Raw genomic sequence first — 22,818 nt, 5'->3', positions numbered from 1 at the left:
GGCAAGCTACGTTTATTTTAGCGTATTCCTGTGCCGAAACTCATGAATAGGAATAAGCTACGAGGGGACGCTGAAAAGTCCTCAGCCCAACCAACACAGTTGGGGCAGTCTCCATCGAGGGCTATACATTTAGTTCAGTGATTTTCCATTTTTTCATTACGCATTTTTCCAACAGAACGAAAAAAAGTGGACAACTACTGGACTAAGTGTATGGCCCTCAATGGAGAGACTGCCCCAACTTTGTTTGTTGGGCTGAGAACTTTTCAGCGGCCCCTTGTACAGTAAATGAATGTTGCCTGAAAGTGAGTGAGTGAATTTTGGAAAAGTGTTCTTCAATTTGCTTTGAATTTCAGGTCCACTGTTTCTAAAGGATTTTGGCCTCAGTTTTACCAAAGTCAGCTTATTTCAAGTTAAACAGAAAAACACATCACCCACCTAACAGTGTGTCCCTGACTGAATAGTAGTGGAGCCACACAAAATAGTTATAAATGCTAACATTTGCCACTTGTGGCTCTGTTCGATTAGGCCCAAGCAGACTAAGCCAGTGCTGCTTGGCTATCACATAGTCTGGGTGAACCGTATTCTTGGCAAGGTCTAATGCCTCTAAGAACTGCTCTCTCTCTTCAGGTGTCAACGAATGGATGTTTTTCCGAACAACTGATGGTTTTCTTTGATCACAGCTTGGGCCAGTCCACCCAAATTTGCAGTCTCCACAGTTATAGCCAGCAAAGTTTCCTAGATGGAAAAAGAAATAAGCTCAGTTTATGATTCCACATATGGAGACTAAAACTATGGAATTCTGTTCCTTAGGAACTACAGTGCATGCAGGGCCGGCTCAAGAGATTAAGGATGCCGCCAGCCCATGCCCTGCTCTGATCTATGCGTCATCCCCTGGCCAGTTCTCTCCTTCCTCCTTTGATGCTACTACCCAGTCCCGGCAGAATGTGGCTTCATAGGCCAGTGCCAGTGTCAAGCAGTAATAGTGTTGCACCTCCCTTGATCAGACCCGCAGCCTCCAATGGACTCCATCCCAACCCACCCCTGGGGACCTACCAGTCCATACCTGGTTGTATAGTGGGCCCCTGGGCAGGAATGATCCCCAATCACTGAGTGGCCATCAAAATTGACTTATGAGGTATAGCTTAAGGCAGGCCTTGATAAATTATCTTTGGAGTGAGGGACCAATTCAAAAACTTAGGAGCCAGTAGTTGCGAGCTCTCTCAACCTTCCTGTCATCCTCACAGAGAATGATAGAGTGGCGGAGGGAAAGGGGAGGAAAACCAATGGCAAAACAGCAGCTGGCTTCTAAAATTTTTTTCGGGGGGGATTCAGGCTCCAAGGCTGCTGCAGCTGCTTTAGGGCCTGATTTACTAAGACTGTATCTATAGGGGGGAAAAGATTCTTAAATTGGGCCTTTAAAATATTTTTTTCCCCGTTTCTCTTCCTAGGAGTCTCTCTGTGCCTTTTACTCTCTCCATTTCCTGGCCTAATATTATTCAGTTTTCATCTTTCTTTCCTAGATTTATTAGCCACTCAATCCAAATGTTCTTGGTTGTTTACAAGTCACATACAAATCAAAAACACCCATGACATATACTCATAAACAGTTACATAGCCCTTTATGGTGTCTAATGCTACTTCTGTCATTAGCCACATCCATAATGGCATTAAGCGCCGTAAAGTGCCTACATAGGTGCGATTTCAGCACCTTTTATGTAGGCACCAGTAGATACTTTAATTTGATCATTTTTTTGTCATTTTAAATGGTGTTTCTCAATTAACTTAGACACCAGTAGGCAGTGGCGTACCTAGAATATGTGACACCCAGGGCCCATCATTTTTTTTTTTTTTTTAAATTAATATTTCTTTATTGGGCAAAGACAACAATATATAGTACAATGCAGTACAGGTACAAATCAGTAACACCAAAATACAAACACAACTGGAGTACCACAAGTGCATATAAACACAAGTCCACAGCTGCCCAATACTAAAGTTTTTCTTAAACCCCCTCCACCCCCCTCCTAGAACCCCCCACCCCCTTCCCCAGACCCCCCCCCAAATCCCAGACCCGTATGGCGTATAAACCTGTCAATAGTGAATAGAGAAAAGGAAAAAGGAAGGAAAAAGGAAGGAAAGAAGGAAGAACTGTGTCAAAGAGTCAATCTCGTCAGGAACAAGGAGAAGGAGCGCATAATCCCCCATCCAGTACAACACGGCCCTAACGTTTAACTGTTCAGTAACAAACTCCGCTCCCTATGAGAAAGGGATAACCAGTATCCCTCCCACACATCCTGAAATCTGGTCCATCGACCCTCATCATGAGTCCCCACCATCCTACGCTCTATAAGTGCTAACTCAAAAAGGGACCCGTGCCACTGAGAAAGAGATGGTATAGAGGAAACTCGCCAGAATATCAGGATGGCCTTCTTAGCCAGGAGCAGAGCCTTGAACACAAATAATTGCTGCCCCCCTGAACAACTGGAGAGAGCCTCTCCATCATAAAAAAGCGCAATAGCTGGAGTACTCGCTGGCATCTTGATAGAGAGAGAAGCCAGGAAGGCCCATACCCGCTTCCAAAAAACCTGTATCTGTGGGCAGCCCCAAAACATATGTCCCAAGGTAGCGGAGCTCGCAGAGCATTTGGGGCAGCACGCATGTTCCGCAAAACCCGCGCTGTAGGCCCTCCGTGGAGAGATAAACGCTCTCTGGAGGAATTTGTATTCCTGTTCTCTATGTAACATGCTACAGGAAAGAGTACGCAGGGAAGCAAAACAATGAGAAAGCATTTGGGACGTAATATTGCACCCCAGATCAGCGCTCCATGCCTCAGCCAGCAAGTCAGCCCTCTCTGTTGATAAAGGCATCTGTAGCTCAGTGACATAGTATCGAAGGCACGGAGCTGTGTCCTCCCATAAAGCCAGACATTGACCCAATCCCTTTGCCACCGAATCACTCCGGGCGGGCTCATCCAGACATAACACATAATGGCTAAGTTGCATATAGCTAAAAACATCCACTCGATCCAATCCATATAGGGACGCCAGTCCGGCGGCGGAGAGAATGGCCCCGCGATCATCAAGTACATCCCCAATCCTACGGATTCCCCGGGAATGCCAGAGCCGAAATACCCGATTGTCACTGCCCGGGCTAAACTGGGGATTCCCCACAAATGGTAACATGGGAGAAGCCCCGTAATTTACTCCCAGATGTTTGCAGAGCAATTTCCAGATGAGTCTCATATAAGTCCAGACCACATGTCCCCGTTGTAAGGGGTCTAGTAAGGCCGAGGGTGCATGTAGCAGGAACAATCCGGAAACCGGATACAAAAAATCCCTTTCCACCGAGAAAGTCAAGAAGGTGGAGCTCTCCAGGCACCAATCCCGGACAAATCTCATACCACACGCTAGATTATAGGCTCGTAAGTCTAATAGGCCAAAACCCCCCTGCTCTTCTGATAACATCAAGACCCGCAGGGGCAGTCGGGGCCGTCGCCCCCTCCACAGAAACACCCTCAAAGCACTATACAATTCCTCCAGGTCCACCCTGCGCAACCAGATTGGTAAAGTCTGGAGGAGGTATAACCATCGCGGCACTATCATCATATTGTATAAGAAAATGCGACCCGCCAGAGAAACCGGTAGAGCTCCCCACAGGCGGAGGCTCTCAATGGACCGTCGAAGCAGAGGTCGTACATTTATCTCATAAAGGCGAGATAAAGAAGCAGGGATGAAGACTCCCAAATATTTCACCTGTAAAGATGCCTCTTTCATTGGGAAATCTGACCAAAGATGAGCAACATTCAAATGAATAGGCAGTGCCTCAGACTTAGTTATATTGAGCTTAAGACCCGAGAGCTCCCCAAATGCAGTAAACAGATCCAACAAAGGAGAAAGATGCAAGACCGGATCCGTAAGTAGGACCATGATATCATCTGCGAAAGCCATACATCGTAGGGAGGAGCCACCAACCTCCACACCCACGATCGAGGGATGATTGCGAATACATAGCAATAAGGGTTCCAAAAATAAAATATAAAGCAATGGCGACAGGGGGCAACCTTGCCTGGTGCCTCGCCGTAGGGAAAAGACCGAGGACGTCCGCCCATTGACCAGCACCGCCGCCTCCGGATTAGAATACAAGGCACGGAGAGCCCCCATAAAGAACCCCGCCACCCCATATCGTTGTAACAGCGGGAAAAGAAAGGCCCACTCAACCCGATCAAAGGCCTTCTCGGAGTCGAAACTAATGGCCAAGGCCTGCTTTTTCCTAGATTCACAATGTGCCAAGGCAATCAAGAGCTTACGAACATTATGTCCCGCCTGCCTCCCCTTCACAAAGCCCGCATGTTCCACCCCTACCAATGAAGGAACCAATGGGGCCAGCCTATTAGCCAAAATTCGGGCCAAGATTTTTAAATCAACATTGATAAGTGAAATGGGGCGGTAGGACTCCACCAATAGAGGGTCCTTTCCAGGTTTAGGCAGGACTGTGATCAACGCCCGGTTGGATCCAGCTGGGAAACCTCCCCCGTCTACAGACTGTTGAAAGTATCGTCTCAGCGGGTCAGCCACGTGGCCCTGCAGTAAGCGATAAAACTCCCCACTATAGCCGTCCGGACCCGGGGACTTGCAAAGAGGAAGGCTTTTGATTACCCCAAGCACCTCCTCCCGAGTGATTGGGGAGGCCAGGCTCTCGCTATCTGCCCCTGAGAGGCTAGGTAAGGGAAGAGAGTCTAAGTATTCTTGAATCGATACCTCCCTATCCACCACCTCCGCAGAGTAAAGAGAGCTATAAAATGAAACAAAAAGCCGCTCGAGATGGGATTGCGCCGTAACCAACTGCCCCCCAGAGTCCTTAAGAGAGGTAATGGAGGAGAACCCCCCCCGGGTCTTAGTCAACTGAGCCAACATTCTGCCTGGTTTGTTGCCAAAACGATGCAATCTATACTTATAATAAAAAAGGGTTTTTTGGGCACGTTCGTGCAGTAGGGCATGGAGCGCTGATTGTGCCATCTGAAATTCCCGTTTATGGGACCCCGTAGGGGAGCGGAGGGCCAAAAGCCTGCTCTCTCGAACCCTACGCTCAAGGGCCAAGATTTTAGCTGCCATTAATTTTTTCCTGCGTGCGCTGTAAGCCAACACTGCACCTCGGAGCACCGCCTTCGCTGCCTCCCAGAAAAGACACCCCTCCGCAACATGCCCACTGTTAAACTCTGCATAGTCTCGCCACTGCTGCTCAAGGTATGCTTTGAAATCAGGATCTGTATATAAGGCTACCGGAAATCGCCACCCTCTCCCTCCACCCTGGGTGTCCCCTGTCAGACTCACATCCATCCACACCGGAGTGTGGTCGGAAATGACCAATGCACCTATTACTGAGTCATGGACCTCTGAAAAGAAAAAACGGGAGAGGAAAACAAAATCAATTCTAGATGAGGAATCATGCGCTCTGGCAGAATGGGTATAATCCTTTTCTCCTGGGTGCAGAGTTCTCCACACATCCACAAGTTCCAAAGCATCCATCCACGCCTGCAGCCCATTGTCAGATCTACCCGACGGCCGAAGGTCTCCCCTAGTGGAATCCAACACAGGATCCAAAACAGAATTGAAGTCCCCCAGAACTATCAGAGGGACCCCCGGCGTCTGTGAGATAGACAATAGAACCCCCAAAAGCTTCTTGTAAAAAGCCCTTTGTGCACTGTTGGGGGCATACACTGATACCAAAATCACCGGACGATGGGACAGCGTACCCAGAACTATGACATAGTGGCCCTCTGGGTCAGAAAGTACTCGTGACTGTACAAAGGGGATCGCTTTGTGGATCAGCAAGGCCACCCCGGCCTTTGTCTTAGGTGAGGAGGCCGAGTAACACTGGCCTACCCACGATCTTCTCAGTTTGCCATGCTCCGTTTCACTAAGTTTGGTCTCCTGCAACCCCACAATGTCTGCCTGGTGTCTTGCTAAGTGTTGTAAAATCTTAGTCCGCTTAACAGGGGAATTTATGCCCGATACATTCCAAGTCACACAGCGCACTCCCCGCTTAGGTAACATCCCACATTAAAATCAAGTGAACCCTCAGAACAAAGGAGAAATAACCCGTTGCCAGGAGTCCCAGCCCTCCCCCCAGCAACCGAACAACTAACCTTTTATCATCCCTATCCATGCCAACACCATACAGGCCTCCCCCCTCCCCCCTCCACTCACTCACCCCAATCCTTCCCCCCACCCATCCCCAACCCACCAGAATCCACCACTCCAACAGAGGAACACCTAACGGCCCTAGCCCCCCCTCCCCCGACCCTTGAAACCAGTTTCCCAGCAAGTCATATAACAAAGTCAACAACGCTCTTAACAGGTAACCAGGCATGTTGATAGGTCAATACAGTGCCCCATCCCGGCCTGTGATAACAGCCAAAAGAAAACCGAAGCTTCCCACCCCCTCAGACCCAGAGGAGGGAAAGCCCACCATTTTATACTCTATAAGCAAGCATTTAGAACTAGGACAAAGTCTCTCTGTCCCTGATGACCAGATATATAACACAGTGCAGAAAAACCATCTGGTAGCCCCCGAAGGGGCTCGCAACTCTCTTCAGCAGCCCTGTAGCCACAGGTAAACATGTGCAGGAAACAAGAATAACCTCTCAAGTGCGGGTCACCAGATCCGGGAACCAGATATTCAGCTGCGTTCGGGCCGCAGCACTCGTGTCAAACACTACCGGTTGTCCATTGTAAAGGACCCGTAGTTTGGCAGGAAATTGTAGAGTAAATCGCAGCTGCTTGTCCACCAAGATTTTGCAGACAGGCGAAAATCCCCTCCGCAGAGCTGCCACTTGCGCCGAGTAGTCCTGGAACAGTAGAATCTTATGGTTCTGGAACAAGAGATCTTTCCGGTGTCTAAAGTTTTTCAAAAGCAAATCCTTGATAGCAAAGTTCAAGATTCTTATAATCACTACTCTGGGTTTAGGCAACCCCTCCTGTTTTCTTCCCAATCTGTGGGCCCTCTCAATCCTGAGTGGGCCAAATGCAGGGGACGCCAGCAACTCCTCCGCCAGCCATTTTTCCAGAACAGCAAGTAAGTCCGAGTCTGGCACCGACTCTGGGATGCCCACCAGACGCAAGTTATTACGCCTGGAGCGATTCTCCAGGTCCTCCAGTTTTTTCCGATGTGCTCTGTACTGTGCTTTTGAGCTGGCGCAGTTCCTCCTGCACCAGAGTGAGAGAATCCTCTGCATTACTCACTCGATGCTCCACCTCAGTCACCCTGTTATTAAAAGTGGTCACAGAAGCAGATAATGTCGCCAGCGATTCTGTTACTTGATCCAGCCGGGTTCCCAAGGCCAGCACCACCGCCTCCGTGATCCTGGCAACCATGTCCTCACACGTGGCATCCGCGGCTTCCGTTGCGCCCGCCATCTTGCCGTCGGCCCCGGGTCCCGACCTCAGCTTTTCGCGCTCCTTCCTGCCGCCTTTAGTCGCCATCTCCGTGGTTCCTTTCTGGACAAATTTGTCCATAAAACTGCGGTCACACCGATGCAAATGCTGGGGTAATTTCGGTCAGAGATTTTTGCTTACAAGGGCCGGTGCAGAGGGAGAACAGCGGAGCTCAGGGAAAGCACGTCCTTCCTGCGCTCTGCACGGCCACGCCCCCGGCCCATCATTTTTTAACACCCCCCATCTGTACAAAAAACATGATTTTTAGTAACAATCCACACGTCACACAAGAGTACCTAGGAAAAGGCAGCATCTTACATACTGCAGTGAGCAGTACAACATCAATATATCCATTGTAAAACTAAACCAGCCAGACTAGTACAGATCAATCCTACACTGTCAATCCTAACAGAAAACCATGTCTTTCGAACACACAGAACACAGAAAACACCTTTGCCTGGTATGGAATATGTCATCACAAACTAACCCCTCCCCCTTTTACAAAACTGTAGTGTGGATTTTAGCCACGGTGGTAACAGCTCTGACGCTCATAGAATTCTGAGCATCAGAGCTGCTACCACCATGGCTGGCGCTAAAAAACGCTCCATAGTTTTGTAAAAGGGGGGATAAAATAGAAATACATAGACAAAGGTTAAATTGAACCAGCAAGAAGCTAGACTCTGCATACAATGCAACACCACAGAAACAGTGACACATGTCTCCTAAAGCAATAAATAAATAGAACATTTTTTCTACCTTTGTCTTCTCTGGTTTCTGCTTTCCTCATCTTGTTACTCTCTTCCTTCCATCCACTGTCTGCTGTCTCTCTGCCCCTATATGGCATCTCCTCTCCTTCTATGCCCCTTCCAGAAACTGTATGCCTCCCCCTTCCATCTCTCCTTTCACCCCCATTGGTCTTTCATCTCTCTCCTCTCCTTCCCTCTCCCACACCTCTCTTCTGCAATCCCTTTCTTCCCTCATTTTCCTTTTCAATTTATTTTCTGCATCCATCTAGATTATGTTCTTACTACCCTCTCATCAATTTCCTTTTTTACTGTCTACTTACAGCTCACCACCTCTTTCCCTCACCTCCTCCAGTATTTCCCTAACTCAATCCTTTTTCCCCCATCATGTGACCTCCTTCCATCATGTGCCCTCTTTCTCTACCCCTTCCATCTAGTACCTTCTCCTCTCTCTGTCCACTTCCATCGTCTGCTCCCCTCTTTCTCTCCTCCCATTTCCTTCCTGTATTTGCTCCCTTATCTCTCCCATCCACACTTCCATCCAGCATAGGCTCCCCCTCTACCCGCCACACTACCATCCAATGTCTGCTCTTTCTCTCTCCATCCACCCCTATTCAATCAGCATCTGCCCCCTTTCTTTCCCTCCAATCCAATCCCATCCAGTATCCTTCCCCCTTATGTCTCTCTCCCCTTTCCCTGTACATGAATTCCATCAGCACCACCCTTCCATACCACCCTGCACCCTTTCTCTCCCTGTACCACTCTTTCATTCCAGCAGTCCTGCTCCTTTCCCACATGATGGGGGGAAAGGATGTAGCTGCCGGTGGCCAGTCCACCCAACTCCGATGTACTAGCTCTGGAGTCGGCAGCCACATGCTTGAAGGTCCCACGATGACTCGTCTGCAGGCTTTGCTCCAGAAGAAGTAAGTTATGTAGGAGGGGGTTGACCCAACAGACGCAGGGAGTTGCGGCAAGGACCCACAATGACTGCCTCTGCTGGGTCCACCCCCTCCAACGTAACTTACTTCTTCCGTAGTAAAGCCGGCAGACGAGACCTACCTGCACCTCAGCGCAGCTGCCGACTCTGCTCTAGAGCAGTGTTTTTCAATCTTTTTACACCCATGGACCGGCAGAAATAAAAGAATTATTTTGTGGATCGGCAAACTGCTATGAATGAAATTTTAAAAAACCCACATTTTCGCCCCGTCTCCGCAAGCTCGGTCCCCGCAAACCATCTGATCCCATCCGCACAAGCCTAAGTTATGATTTTATATTGAACGTATTTTATTAAAGTATAAAAAGAAACAATATTCTGTACAATTGTCATTTTATAAATATAAATATACAGAGCAAGGACCAACAAAACCCCTGTCTCCCCTCCCCTTCACATATATCCCCTCTACTATCAAGAAAACTGAACAAGCCAAATTATTACAGAACTAGTCTTTAAGCCCGTTACATTAACGGGTGCTAGAATATATGTCTGTCTTTTTTTTTTTTTCCTTTCTGTCTCTCTCCCCCTCCATTTCCCTGTGTAGCACTGTTTCTGCTTTCTTCCTCACTTTGCACTCTCCAGCTGTAACATCACTGCCTCGCTTTTTCTCCTGCAAGCATGTCTGCTCTCTTTCTCATCCCCAGTCTCTTTGCCTCTTCTTGCAGGGGTCTCTACTCTACTTTCTCTATGTGTTCCTTATTCCTGCAAACATCCATGCTGTATTTTTTTCTCTGTATGCTCCTGATCTTGTGTTTCCCTGTAGGTATTTATTCCTATTTTTTTTCCTTCTTCAGGCTCAACTCTTCTTTCTCTGAACATTTCCTACCTCAGTCTCTTCAATTTTCTTTCTTTCTTCAGTCTTAGCCCTTCTTTATCTGAACATTTCCTACCTCAGTCTCTCCAATTTTCTTTCCTTCTTCAGTCTCAACTCTTCTTTATCTGTACATTTCCTTCCTCAGTCTGTCCAATTGCAGCTCTCTTGCCCTCTAAGCCCCTGCTGCAAGTGCCTGTGCATGTCTTCTCTCTTGCTCCCCTTTCCCGACAAACCTGCGACTCCAGCAGCGTGTGCAGCACTCTACACACGCTGCTTCGGGGCCTTCTACTGCCCTGATTTAGTCTGGCACGTCCCTGATGACATCATCAGAGACGCGGCAGAGCAAATCAGGGCAGTAGAAGGCCCCGAAGCAGCGTGTGTAGAGTGCTGCACACGCTGCTTGAATCGGCGTTTGAAGTCGGGACCACGAAGAAAGTAGCGACTGGAGTCTTTTTTCGGCGCTTCCCTTCCAGCCCCTTGAGGTGTCGCCGTGGCTCCTCTTGATCCCCGCCAGCGTCGGAAGCCTTCTCCGACGCTGGTGTGGCTCGTGAGAGGAGCCGACAGGAGAGCAGGATGTCCAGCGCTGGGGTCCAGTCCTTCCAGCGAGTGTAGGTAGGTGCTGGGGATTCGCGCATATGCACTCCTGCGGCCACAGACCTACTGATCACGGAACACGCAGATAGGAGTGCGCATGCGCGGCTAGCATTTTATTATATAGGATTCTACACAGAAATATCATGCTAACAGAATACTGCAGTCACACATGACAGGAATAGTGTTAGGGGAGTGCCCCCTGGTCCGAGAGAGCCCTAAGCCAGCTCGAAGCTAAAGAAGCACTGCCTGGGCTTTGCAGTCCCCAGTTATGTCTCTAGCAGGATATTGTAGCCCCACTGCAGCCCTAGGCTGAGGCTCAGCAGTGCTCTCGGTGGCCACCAACAAAACATGCACCAGCGTGTGACCCGGACTGGAGTCACCCTGCAGGTTTTCTAAAGGAACTGGAATTAAAACCACAGACACGGCTGTAGAATGGCAATATGCAAATTTACTGTTCAAAATAAAGTCATAATGTTCCACAAATCAGAATGGCTCAGAGCTTAACAAACAAATAAATGTCCAGAACAAAAGAAAAAAGGGCCAGAATAAAAACTCTGGCAGCTTTCAGGATTTCTCACTTTTCCCAAAGCTTCTTTTCCACCTAAGTCTGCTCCCAAGCAGAGCTCAGGTAAGTGCAGTTCATCACACTCCAAACAGTTTCTGCAAAATTGTGTGTTTTTTTAAACTTTCAGTCTTCCTGGTCCCAAATCATAAACCAAAAAGAAACCTCCAGCCTAACAAAATATCCAGGCTAGGTACAGAGGAGTGGTCTAAGTTTGCCTTTCCAAAAAGCGCACAAACAGCTTTCAAAACTCCCTCCCGGGTGTCAGCAAACTTATCCCCCCCAACTCTCTCTGAGTTTCACAAGCAAAAACACAGTCCAGAAAAGTCTTTGAAAGTGACTAGGAGCAGGAAAAGAACCAGTCAAAAATTAGAAATACACAAAAACTCAGTCTTTGCTTAGTCCGATTTGATTGTTACTCCCACCTCCATCGGTTCACTGGCTTCACATACCCCTTCAATAGGAAGCTCCATTTGAAGCTCCATGGGAGTCTTCTCCTCAGCTGCTGTTAAATCTGGTAAGGTTCCAGATTTTTCAACCTCCATGGGTGTACAGCCATTACACTTGCTTGAGCCAGGGAGGTCCTCGGGGGAGAGAGCTCTCAGCTTCCTCCCTATCCTGCCCAACAGCTTGTTCCAGACTGCTGGTTTTTCCTAGGGGAGGGACACGCCCTACTCTGCCTGAGTCAGTAGGGATCTGTTCCTCTCTCTGGCTCCTCCGGTGGTGATCTAGTTAATAGTCACTCGGCTGGCTCTCAGGTCTCACTTCATTCTGGCTCCCCCTGGTGGGCAGCCGGGAAACCACTGTGATCAAGGTAGGCATGGATCCTGCCTGGCCACAATATATATTTCAAATCTGATATATTCTAATGACAAAATACAAATAAAATAATTTTTTTCTACCTTTTGCTGTCTCTGGTTTCTGCTTTTATCTTCTTTTCACTCTTTTCCTTCCAGCGTCTGCCCTGTCTCTTCAATCCAGCATCTGCCCGTTCCATCCACTGTCTGCCTCTTCCAGAAACTGTCTGATTCCCCCCTGCCGTCTGTCCTCTAGACCCCCCTTTGATCTGGCATCCATCATCTTCCCTCTGTTCCCTCATGGTGTGGCATCTTTCTCCTTTCATCTCTCTTTCCCTCCCCCCCTGTGGTTTTTAGCATCTCTCTCTTCTCATTTCCTCCGCTCAGATCTGATATCTCTGTATCCTTCCCCATTCTCTCTCCTCTCTCTCTACCCTTTTCTTCTCTGGTCTTCCTTCTTTATTTTCTGCCTCCGTCTAAATTAAATTCTTTCTTACTATGCAGTTCTCAGTTTCCCTCTTTTCACTGTGTCTACCCACAGCATGCCACCCCTTTTCTTCACCCCTCCACTATCTCACTAACTCTATCTTCTTCCCCCATCCAGCATATGTCCTTTTTCTTTATCTCTCTTTCCATTCAGTATGTGTTCTCTCTCTCCACTTCCATTCAGGATTTGCTCTCCCTTCTTCCCACTTCCATCATCTGCCCTCTTCTCTCTCCCCACTTCTATTATCTGCTTCTTCTCCCACGTCCATCATTTGCCCTCTTCTCTCTTCCCCTTCTTCCCACTTCCATCATCTGCCCCTTCTCTCTCTTTCCCCCCACTTCTATCATCTGCCTCTTCTCTCTCTTTCCCCCCACTTGCATCATCTGCCCCCTTCTTTCAATCTCTCCATCCACCACAGGCCCATCTCTCTCCCTTCCTCTCACCTTTCTTTCCGATTTTGGCAACAAGATCGGCAAGCCCCCCCCCCTCCCCGCGATGACACTCAAGTTCGACAAAGGGCCTCCTTCTCCCCCCGGCATCAACAGTATTCAGATCAGTAACTGCAGTGCTCAGACCAAAGCTTCCCTCTGACTCGAACTGCCTGGGCGGAAACAGGAAGCTGAGTCAGAGGGAAGCTTTGGCCTGAGCACCGCGGTTGCCGATCTGAAGTGCTGTTGATGCCAGGGGGAGAAGGAGGCCCATTGCCAATCTTGAGTGCCAGGGGGCCCATTGCCGATCTTACATTGCATCATGGGGGGGGGGGCGCCGATGCAGCCCTGTTGCTGCCGATGGCCCCAATCCGATCTTGCCGGCCCTGTGCGGACCAACACGGGACAACCCGTACCTGGCCGGCTGTGCACCCCCTAAGGCGTGCACCCAGGGAAGACCGCCCTCCCCTTGGTACGCCACTGCCAGTGCACCTACCTGCTGCTAAGTTTTGCCATTGTTTATAAGTGCCACTGAAAATGACTGGTTAGCCATGAACAGTAAACTTAACCAGCCAGAAGCCAGACTAAGAGGGGACATGATCGAACCATTCAAGATACTGAAGGGAATTGACTTAGTAGAGAAAGAGAGATTGTTCACCCTCTCCAAGGTATCCTTTCATAAAATCAGTCCTTAGGTGCAGGGGTAGAGCCATGATGGCGGCATTAGGCTGTCTATGAGGGAAGCTGTAGCTTTAATATTTGACATAAGTGGAACATAAGTGCTTTATTGCCTCTTTTTTTAAAATTTCCTATGGTTCCTAAGAGAAAAGGAACTGTACAAGGTTACCCACAAGTTATTTTCATCCCTCCTCCAATTCAACAACAGATTGCCAGCTTTCTTGTTCAGCTTTCTGAAGAGTCACAGCATAGTGAACTCACTCCCTCTAAACATTCTACCCTGGTTCATCTAAGACATGGACAAGCATTGGGGAGAAAATGATAAAAGGTTTGGGATGACTTCCCTATTTGGAGAGGCTAAAGCGGCTAGGGCTCTTCTGCTTGGAGAAGAGATGACTCAGGGGTGATATGATAGAGGTCTATAAAATACTGAGTAGAGTGGAAAGGTTAGATGTGACTCGCTTGTTCATTCTTTCCAAAAATACTAGGACTAAGGGTTATGCGATGAAGCTACTAAGTAATAGATTTAAAATAAACTGGAGAAAATATTTCTTCACACTATATGTAATTAAACTCTGGAATTTGTTGTCGGAGAATGTGGTGAAATCAGTTAGCTTAGTGGAGTGTAAAAAAGGCTTGGATAATTTCCTAAAAGAGAAGTCCATAGGTCATTATTGAGATGGCTTGGGGAAATCCACTGCTTATTCCAAGGATAAGCAGCATAAAATCTGTTTTACTACTTGGGGGTCTAGCTAGGTACTTGGGACCTGGGTTGGCTACTGCTGGAAACAGGATACTTGGCTTGGTGGACCTTTGATCTGTCCCAGTATGGCAATTCTTATGTTCTTAAAACCAAAATAGCCTGAAGAGATTACCCACAGGCAGGGGTGGGCTCCTTCATTGCAGATACTCTGCTGCAGCAATAAGAAAGCAGCCTTGCAGGAGTTGATTTCATTGGAAGTAAAACCCGGATGTCTCAATCCATCCTCTCTATTTTCTGCATCAGATTAATATGTTTATGTTTTGTCTCTGCTTGATTTATTATGCATGTTCTCTTGTGAAATGCCAAAAGCTTTGGATTATGTGGTATAGAAATAAATAAAAAATATGGTAACCTATTTTTGGGAAAGAAAATATAGATATTTCTGGATGTAGCTCATGTCATCCAAAAGACAAGAAAGGAATGTCTTGATGAGGCAGAAAATTTGGCATTAGTGCCTTACATTATACCCATGCAAATGTATAATTAAATAGCAAGGTATCAGATACAGTACTTGGTTTTATTTGTTCCAGAACAGCTAAGGTCATATCTAGACATGAAGAAGCTTGCACAGATGACAAGGGCGAACCATGTCAAAGAGTGAGGTTTACCACGCCAAGAAGTGAGAGTGAAGGCCAAATTGTGAAATTTTTCAGACAGCACATTCAGAGTATAAATCTAGAATGATTTAAGAGTTATATTGTTTTGCAGCATTAAGGGCTCCTTTTACTAAGGTACACTAGTGTTTTTAGTGAACGCATAAAATTACCGCGCGCTAGACCACGCAGTACACTTCTAGAATAACGCCAGCTCAATGCTGGCGTTAAGGTCTAGCGTGCGCTATTCCGTGCATTAAGGCCCTAACGCACCTTAGTAAAAGGAGCCCTAAATGATATTGGATTTTCTTTGGAGCCTCTAAAACAGAGGTATCAACATCCCTCCTTGAGGGCTGCAATCAAGTTGGGTTTTCAGGATTTCCCTAATGAATATGCATGAGATCTATTTGCAAGCACTGCTTTCATTGTATGCTAATAGATCTCATGCATATTCATTGGGGAAATTCTGAAAACCCGACTGGATTTTGGCCCTTGAGGAGGGACTTTGACCCCCCTGCTCTAAAAGAATACAAAGTGGGGAGCAATTTGGGTAAATTTTTCATTTAGCTGAAAATGGCCTCCTGCCCAGTGGTTAAAAAATATGTGCATCTGTTTCAGAGCACAGGCACTTGCAGTAACGGGAACAGGGACAGGGCATGGAGAAACAAAAAGAAAATCCAACACAATCTGCAGTGAAGAAAAAACAGCACAAAGGAAAACAAAGTAAAACTGCAGACAAGCGTACAAGATGCAGGCTATGTTTATTATACCAATTATTGAATGCGGTTAATATTACCACCTCTAAACAAACCAAGGGACCCAACACGGTCCGTGTTTCGGTTAACACGCCTTCATCATGGGTCCCAGGTTGACAAGGTATCAAGTTAAACCCCAAGCATAGAAAAGAAACATAAGCCTGTGTGAATCGGGAATGATTGCTGACCAGAGGTCTCTGTAAAAACTTGCTACTGGTTGGACCACTTGGTTTACTTCTTTAAGGCTTCTCTCTCATGAAAGCAGTGACCAAGATCAGTGAAGCTTTGATGAGTGGAAAATACAGTGTGAGAGTGAGAAAGCTTCCAAATGAGTGAGACTTGGCATCTCTGAGCTTGGCATCAACCCACCTTACAGAATTTAGTTGAACAGACCTAATGTTCAGAATATTTCCCTAATGTTTCAAGTTTATTGCAGCTTGATATACTGGAAGAGACAGAGTTCAGAGTGGTGTACAATAATTCAAAACACAACAGAAGGAAGGAAGTACATTGATTGATAGGAAAGCATAGAGTAAAGAGACCTAGGTGGCCTACTCCCATGCTCACCACCAAATGAGCAGTGTTACAACAAGTGAGGGACTATATGCATCCTGAACAGTTGGAAAGTATAGACACATATGCCAACCCTGGGGAGATTATGGTCTGTAGATTTTTAGCATGGACATTAGAGGGGAGGATTTTATCCAATGGCACAGCTAGGGAGATTGGCGCCCGCCCCCATGTACCTCTTGAAATGTTCACCGGCGTGAGCAGCATCTTCTGCCTGCTGCTGTGCTGGCCCCGGCTCCCCTCTGATGTCACTTCCTGGTCACACGACCAGGAAGTGATGTCAGAAGGGAGCCAAAGCCAGCTTCGGCAGTGGGTAGACGATGCTGCTTGTGCCGGTAAACATTTCAAGAGGTACAGGGGGTGACACTGGTGCCAGTGTCCCTGCGAAGATGGCACCTGGGCCAATTCCCCACCCCCCACTACACCATTGATCTTATCACTCTTTGAAAGTTGGGTATAAATTAGTAACTAGCATGGATCTTCATACACACAGCCTATATAACTAGATAAAAAATATTTCAAATAAATCTTTGGAAGGATGACATTTGTGTCAAATGTAAGGAGAGGAAGAGAACGTAAATCTATTTTTTTAATGAATGCTCTCAGCTCCAAGGGCTTTGGCCACAAATTGTAGCAATAGTTGAACAAATAAGTGTTAGGGACAGCCCTAAAATGCACATACAGTTTATTCATGGTAATTGGGAGTTGCCAGATTGGAAAGGGGAATACCCATCTAATGCTGTAAAGAAGTTTGTGTAAACTGCATTGTTATAGGCTTATAAAGTGATATTGAAATGGAGGGTTAAGGAAGACTCCTCCCCCCCCCAATTTAGTTGCTATATGAGTAAATTGGAGCATGTGACACTATTTGAAATGGGGGTACAAAAATATAGCAAGAAGTCAACAGCATTATATTGTTCTAAACAGCGATACAAATTTATACAACTTATTATGATGCAGGGACTCCACCAGGTGGACAATGAGGGAAATAGCTGATTGAGAGGACGTGAAGTCCAACAAAAATAGAAGCCTGTGTATGTGTGATTGAGTGTTGGGGGGGGGAGGAAAAATGGATGGTTGATATAGCTGAGAATGTCTATAGTAGCGAATGAGGGGTCAAAAGAGGGGGAAATATGATGGAACAGACAGATAGTGAAACCTCTCCTGGTTATGTGCTCTTCTAAATATTAACTATAGCACCACATAGGTGAATTTGGGTTTTGCCTGCACTATATAAATACATTTTGGAAGCAAGACCGATGATGAATACTTCATCCCAGCAAGGACACAAAATATATTGTAGTAGTGTCTTGTGTGTTTGAGGTCTTAGATACTAAGTAAATCTGCACTGGTGTTTTCATAGTCGGTTGCCTGATCAAAAGTTTACATATCTTTGAATGTTTGGGCTGATAATATGCATTCAAGTTGACACACACAGGTTAAGATGACAATGAAGGGTAGGTGTTCACATCTGTGCCTTGTTTGATTTTAATTAGTGTCTGTGTATAAATTTATAGAATGACACGGGGAAAAAATTTGTCCCCGTCCCAGCTAACTTGGTTCCCGTCCCCGCCCCGTCTCCATGAGCTTGGTCCCTATCCCCGCCCTGTCCCCGCAAGCTCGGTCACCGTCTCCACCCCGTCCCCACAAGCTCAGTTCTCATCCCTGTAAACAATCTGATCCCATCCGCACAAACCTCAAATAGTTTTAAACTTCTCCCTCTGAATCCACGGTTTCAGTATCCACGGATTTGGTTATTCAAGATTTATTTATTTATTTTTTATTAAAAAACCTATTTTCATTTTTTGGCTATTTTTAAGCCGCCCAAGCCTCCCTGGAACCTTACCTGGTGGTCTAGCGGTGAAGTGGGGCAGGAGCGATCTTCCTATGCTCCTGCCAAGTGCAGAGCAGTCATCAGAATGGCTGCCGTAAGTTCCCGTTGTAGTCTAGAGACTACAACAGGAGCTCCCGGCAGCCATTCTGATGACAGCTCTGCACGGGATGCAATCATTAGGCATAGGCGGTCAAGTCTTACAGTGGTTAACTTCTTTTTTATCAGACCGTACTTCCCGAGTCAAGTTCAATGACATCTATTCTTCAAATTACTCCACAACCTACGGGGTGCCTCAAGGATCAATACTATCACCTCTCTTATTTAACATTTTCTTATCACCTCTTCTAACCATTTCGCAATCACTAGGCTTTACAACTTTCTCCTATGCAGACGATATTCAACTCATACACCCCTTTGACCCAGAAAAAGATGAAGAAATAAAAGCTATTAATGAAAAACTAGAACTAATAAAAAACTGGTTAAGTTGTAACAAATTAGCATTGAACATTCAAAAATCAAAAACCATGTTTTTTACTTGGAAAGGAAACTTAACACCAATTTCACCATTTATTCTAGACAATACCCCTCTAGAATCTGTATCCAAACTGAAAATTCTTGGAGCAATAATCGACGTAGACTTATCATTTCACAATCATATTAGTGAAGTAGTTAAATCTTACTTTTACAGACTTCGTCTTATTCGTTCAATTTCCACCTTCCTTGATTCCAAATCAATCAACATTCTGGTCCATTCTCTTATCATATCTAAAATTGATTATTGTAATTCTCTCTTTATTAACATAACTCAGAAAGAAAAAAAACGACTTCAGATTATCCAAAATACTGCAATAAAGTTAATCCATAAAGCGAAAAATATGATCACGTCACTCCATTACTGATTAAATCACACTGGCTACCCATTTCCCACCGAATTACTTTCAAAATTATACTTTTGGTTTATAAAACATTGACCTTCAATGAACCGTAATTTATCTCAAAAATGATTATTCCATATAACTCCGCACGTTCCCTACGATCATCATTCTCAAACTTACTATCTATTCCCTCCCTAAAAATTATCGGCACTAGAAGAAATGACATATTTTCCGTTATGGCCCCTACATTATGGAACTCCCTACCAAACTATATAAGAAATGAAAAAGACCTATTATCGTTTAAAAAAATTTTAAAAACTTTTCTATTTCAAGATGCATTTGATACGTGACATAACACACTTAAATTTTTTACGTTTTATCACGACCATCAAACTTAACAACTCTCTCTGTCCCCTATTGTGCTTTCCCTTTTATGTAAATTTCAACAGATAAAGATATTGTAACTTTTCCCTCCTTTCCTGCCCATTCATGTCAGTCCCTATCCTAATTTATCTTAAAATTAATGGATTTATAATGGCCGTTTTTTTTTCTTTCTTTTGTTCCAACTGTTATACTGCTTTATATTGTTTGTCTTTTGTCTAATTTGTCTAAATTGTATGTGAAACCACCACCTAGTGGCTTTTAAACTGTAAATCGCTTAGATATTTTTATAAGCGATTCATCAAATGCTAATAAACTTGAAACTTGACCCTCAAGCCTTGCATTGAAGAATGCTGGTGTAGACGATCTGAGGTTGAAATAGACACTAAATAATGAGGTATAAAATCAGCATGAATTTCTGTGCTTTGGGAAATCAAAAATAGGCTTATTCCCTCAGCATGTAGCGGTTCAAGTTGTTGAACATGCTGGCACCCTAACAGCTGTCTTCCTTCTTTTCATGAGAGCTACAGAGGTATATGGTGGGAAGAGGAAATATACTCCTCCCAGCATGCATGAGGCAGCTAAGCAAACCAGTAGGTCTCATAAAGTACTGGTAATAGAACTCAGGTACTCAGAAAAGGCCCATCACCTAAGGACTATAATCTCCAGATAGTTCATTATGCACAGCTTAATACTCATTTATACATTTGGAGGGGCATAATCAAAACATCCAGATGTGAAAATTGCCAGGATGACCAAGTGCCAATCAAAACAGTTTTCCTGTATGTATAGCAAAGTGTTCCAGCCTCTATACTGTTCAGAGCACGATATGGGCATGATGGAGGCGTGTTATGGGCTGGTTTCAGGAAAATCCCAAGGGTGGGTTAGACATGGACATCTTGCAGTGATAATCAAACATTTTGCAAGACATCCTAGATGGAACTAGACCTGTTTTAGAAAGGTCTAAGTGCCACAAAGATGCCAAAACTGACCAGATGATCACTGCATGCATCAAAGTAAGACACCCCACACTCTCCCAGTGCTCACTAATCCCTTCATACCCACAAAGATCAGAATATAAATGTACATACCTGTCTCCAGAACATCAGCACCTGGTATAGGAAAGACTAGTAGAGCTGCACACAGGTGTCTCAAATAGCCTGGTGGGTGGGCTAGTGAACCGTAGAGAGGAGTAGAAAATCCCATAAGCCAATCTAACCACTACCGTATTTTTCGCTTCATAAGACACACTTTATTTCCACCCAAAAGTGGGTGGAAATCTCAGTGCGTCTTATGAAGCGAAGGTGAAAAATGTGAATCCCCCTCACGGCAGCAAACCCCCCCACCAGCTTTTTAAACATCGCCCGCCGCTCCCCCCGTACAATTGCAAAGCCCCCCCCCGTGGCCGCACCACCTTTCAGCCGCACCAGCTTTTTAAACACCGCTTCGCCGCCCCGTACAATTGCAACCCCCTTCACCGCAGCTGTACTCGTTCACCTTTTTAAAACAAATCCCCTGCCGCCGCTGTCGTCGCCACCGCCGCAGCTTTCACTGCTGTACCTTTTTCAAGCCTGGTGGTCCAGCAGCTCCCTCCATGGCTCACGAGTCAAGAGCGCGGCAGTCAGGCCCAAACTTTACACACTCCCGCTTGGGCCCTCGAAGCTTTCTGAATGGCTGGCGGTAGTTCTCATGGGACTAGCGAGAGATTAGAGAAACTGGGCCTCTTCTCCCTTGAAAAGAGTAGACTGCAAGGGGACATGATTAAAGCATTCAAAATACTGAAGGGAATAGACTTAGTAGAGAAAAACAGACTGTTCACCCTCTGCAAGGTAGGGGGAACGAGAGGACACTCTCTAAAGCTGAAAGGGGATAGATTCCGTACAAACGTAAGGAAATTCTTCTTCACCCAGAGAGTGGTAGGAAACTGGAACGCTCTTCCGGAGTCTGTTATAGGGGAAAACACCCTCAAGGGTTTCAAGACAAAGTTGGACAAGTTCATGCTAAACTGGTGAGACTGGTCTCATTTGGAGCACTGGTCTTGACCTTGGGGCCGCAGCGTGAGCGGACTGCTGGGCAGGATGGACCATTGGTTTGACCCAGCAGAGGCAATTCTTATATTCTTATGTTCTTAACTGCTGGCAGCCATTCAGAAAATTGCGCGGGGCCAGGAGGGAACACAAAAAGCTCGCACCTGACCTCCGGGCTCCTGACTCTCGCACCTGCTATAGTACGAAGCTGTGGAGGGAGGGAAGAATTTAAAAAGGTACTGGGGGTACGTGGGGGGATGATTTAAGGTCCTGGGGGGTATGTGAGGGGTATAAGGGATATAAGGCTTGCCTGCCTGCCTGCAACTAGGCTTACCTGCCTGCTGTCATTAGGCCACTAGGCCTCCCTGCTCTGTGCCCTGTCCCTGCCCGCTCTGTGCCCTATCCAGGCCTACCACCATTGTGGGATATGCATTTGGTTTGTTGGTTTCAGTGGGCATAAAGAATGTGCACATAAAATCTCAAAATTAGTGCATGTATAGCTGATTATTAATACACGTAACTGAAATCTCATGCACACAGAACAAATTGTATGAACGTTACTATTTTTCTCTGAACTCAAAATCAAATCTGGTAGACTTGATTACTGTAAATCAGTCTTTCATGGTATAACAAGCTAATATATATATAAAAATAAAGATTACAACTACTTTAAAACTCAGAAGCATGTTTAGTTACTGGAAAAGGGAAAACTGATCACATTACTCCAGTATTATCTGAATTGCATTGACTTCCCCCGAGAGTTGCTTTTTTAAATGTTGTGCCTTGTGTTTAAGGCTTTACAAATGAGTCTTCCTAAATATCTCTCAGATATAATTCAGCAGGTACCCGAGTGACAGCTACGGTCCTCTCAAAGTTCTCTTCTTCAATATCCATCATTGACATTGGTTAAATTGATGTCAATGATGAGAAAGCGAGCATTTTGTTATGCTGGACCTTCTTTTTGTTGTTCAAACGGTTTTTATTAGAGTTTTCTTATAAAACAACATAACATAAATAAAATGAATAACCTATTTGGAACTCTTCTTCCAAAAGAGATCCCAGATATCTGCAGTTACATAAGTTTCCATAAAGCTGTAAAGAAAGCTTTTCACGAAAGCTTTTGTTAATGTGTGACTATTTTGCCTACATAATTGTCAGTATGATTTTTTTTTATTATATTGTATATTATATTAAGTTGTATTTTTATGTTTATTATAAATTGTTTTATCTTTTTTTATTGTAAACTGCTTTAATACTGTGTGCTAAGCGGCATAGCAAGTAACTAAATCAAATCAAATCCAAAAACTGGTAAAAATATCCTAAATTAATTCAAAAACAAAGCAAAAATCTTTAACATGCACATTCACATCCCTACTGGCAAGAAGTAGCTTACATTTATGTGAGCTTTTACAAGTCCACCGGGCAATTAAATGAAATACTTCGTGCAGATTTTAAGGCAATCAGTGGCTCCTAAAAATTGCTTAAGCATC

General features: G+C 45.5%; 1 protein-coding gene across 1 annotated transcript in view; it reads right to left on the bottom strand.

Moving 5' to 3' along the window:
• DCT (dopachrome tautomerase) overlaps positions 1-22,818 on the bottom strand; it is a 49,743-nt gene that overhangs the window by 22,251 nt on the left and 4,674 nt on the right. The window contains exon 2 of the mRNA XM_033949222.1: positions 436-735. Coding sequence (XP_033805113.1) covers positions 436-735 — 300 coding nt within the window. The remainder of the gene's footprint in view (positions 1-435; positions 736-22,818) is intronic.

The sequence above is a fragment of the Geotrypetes seraphini genome, chromosome 6 (assembly GCF_902459505.1).
Source record: "Geotrypetes seraphini chromosome 6, aGeoSer1.1, whole genome shotgun sequence".
NCBI lineage: Eukaryota > Metazoa > Chordata > Amphibia > Gymnophiona > Dermophiidae > Geotrypetes > Geotrypetes seraphini.
The sequence above is the reverse complement of the archived record's forward strand: the minus strand, read 5'-3'. Positions and strand labels throughout refer to the sequence as shown.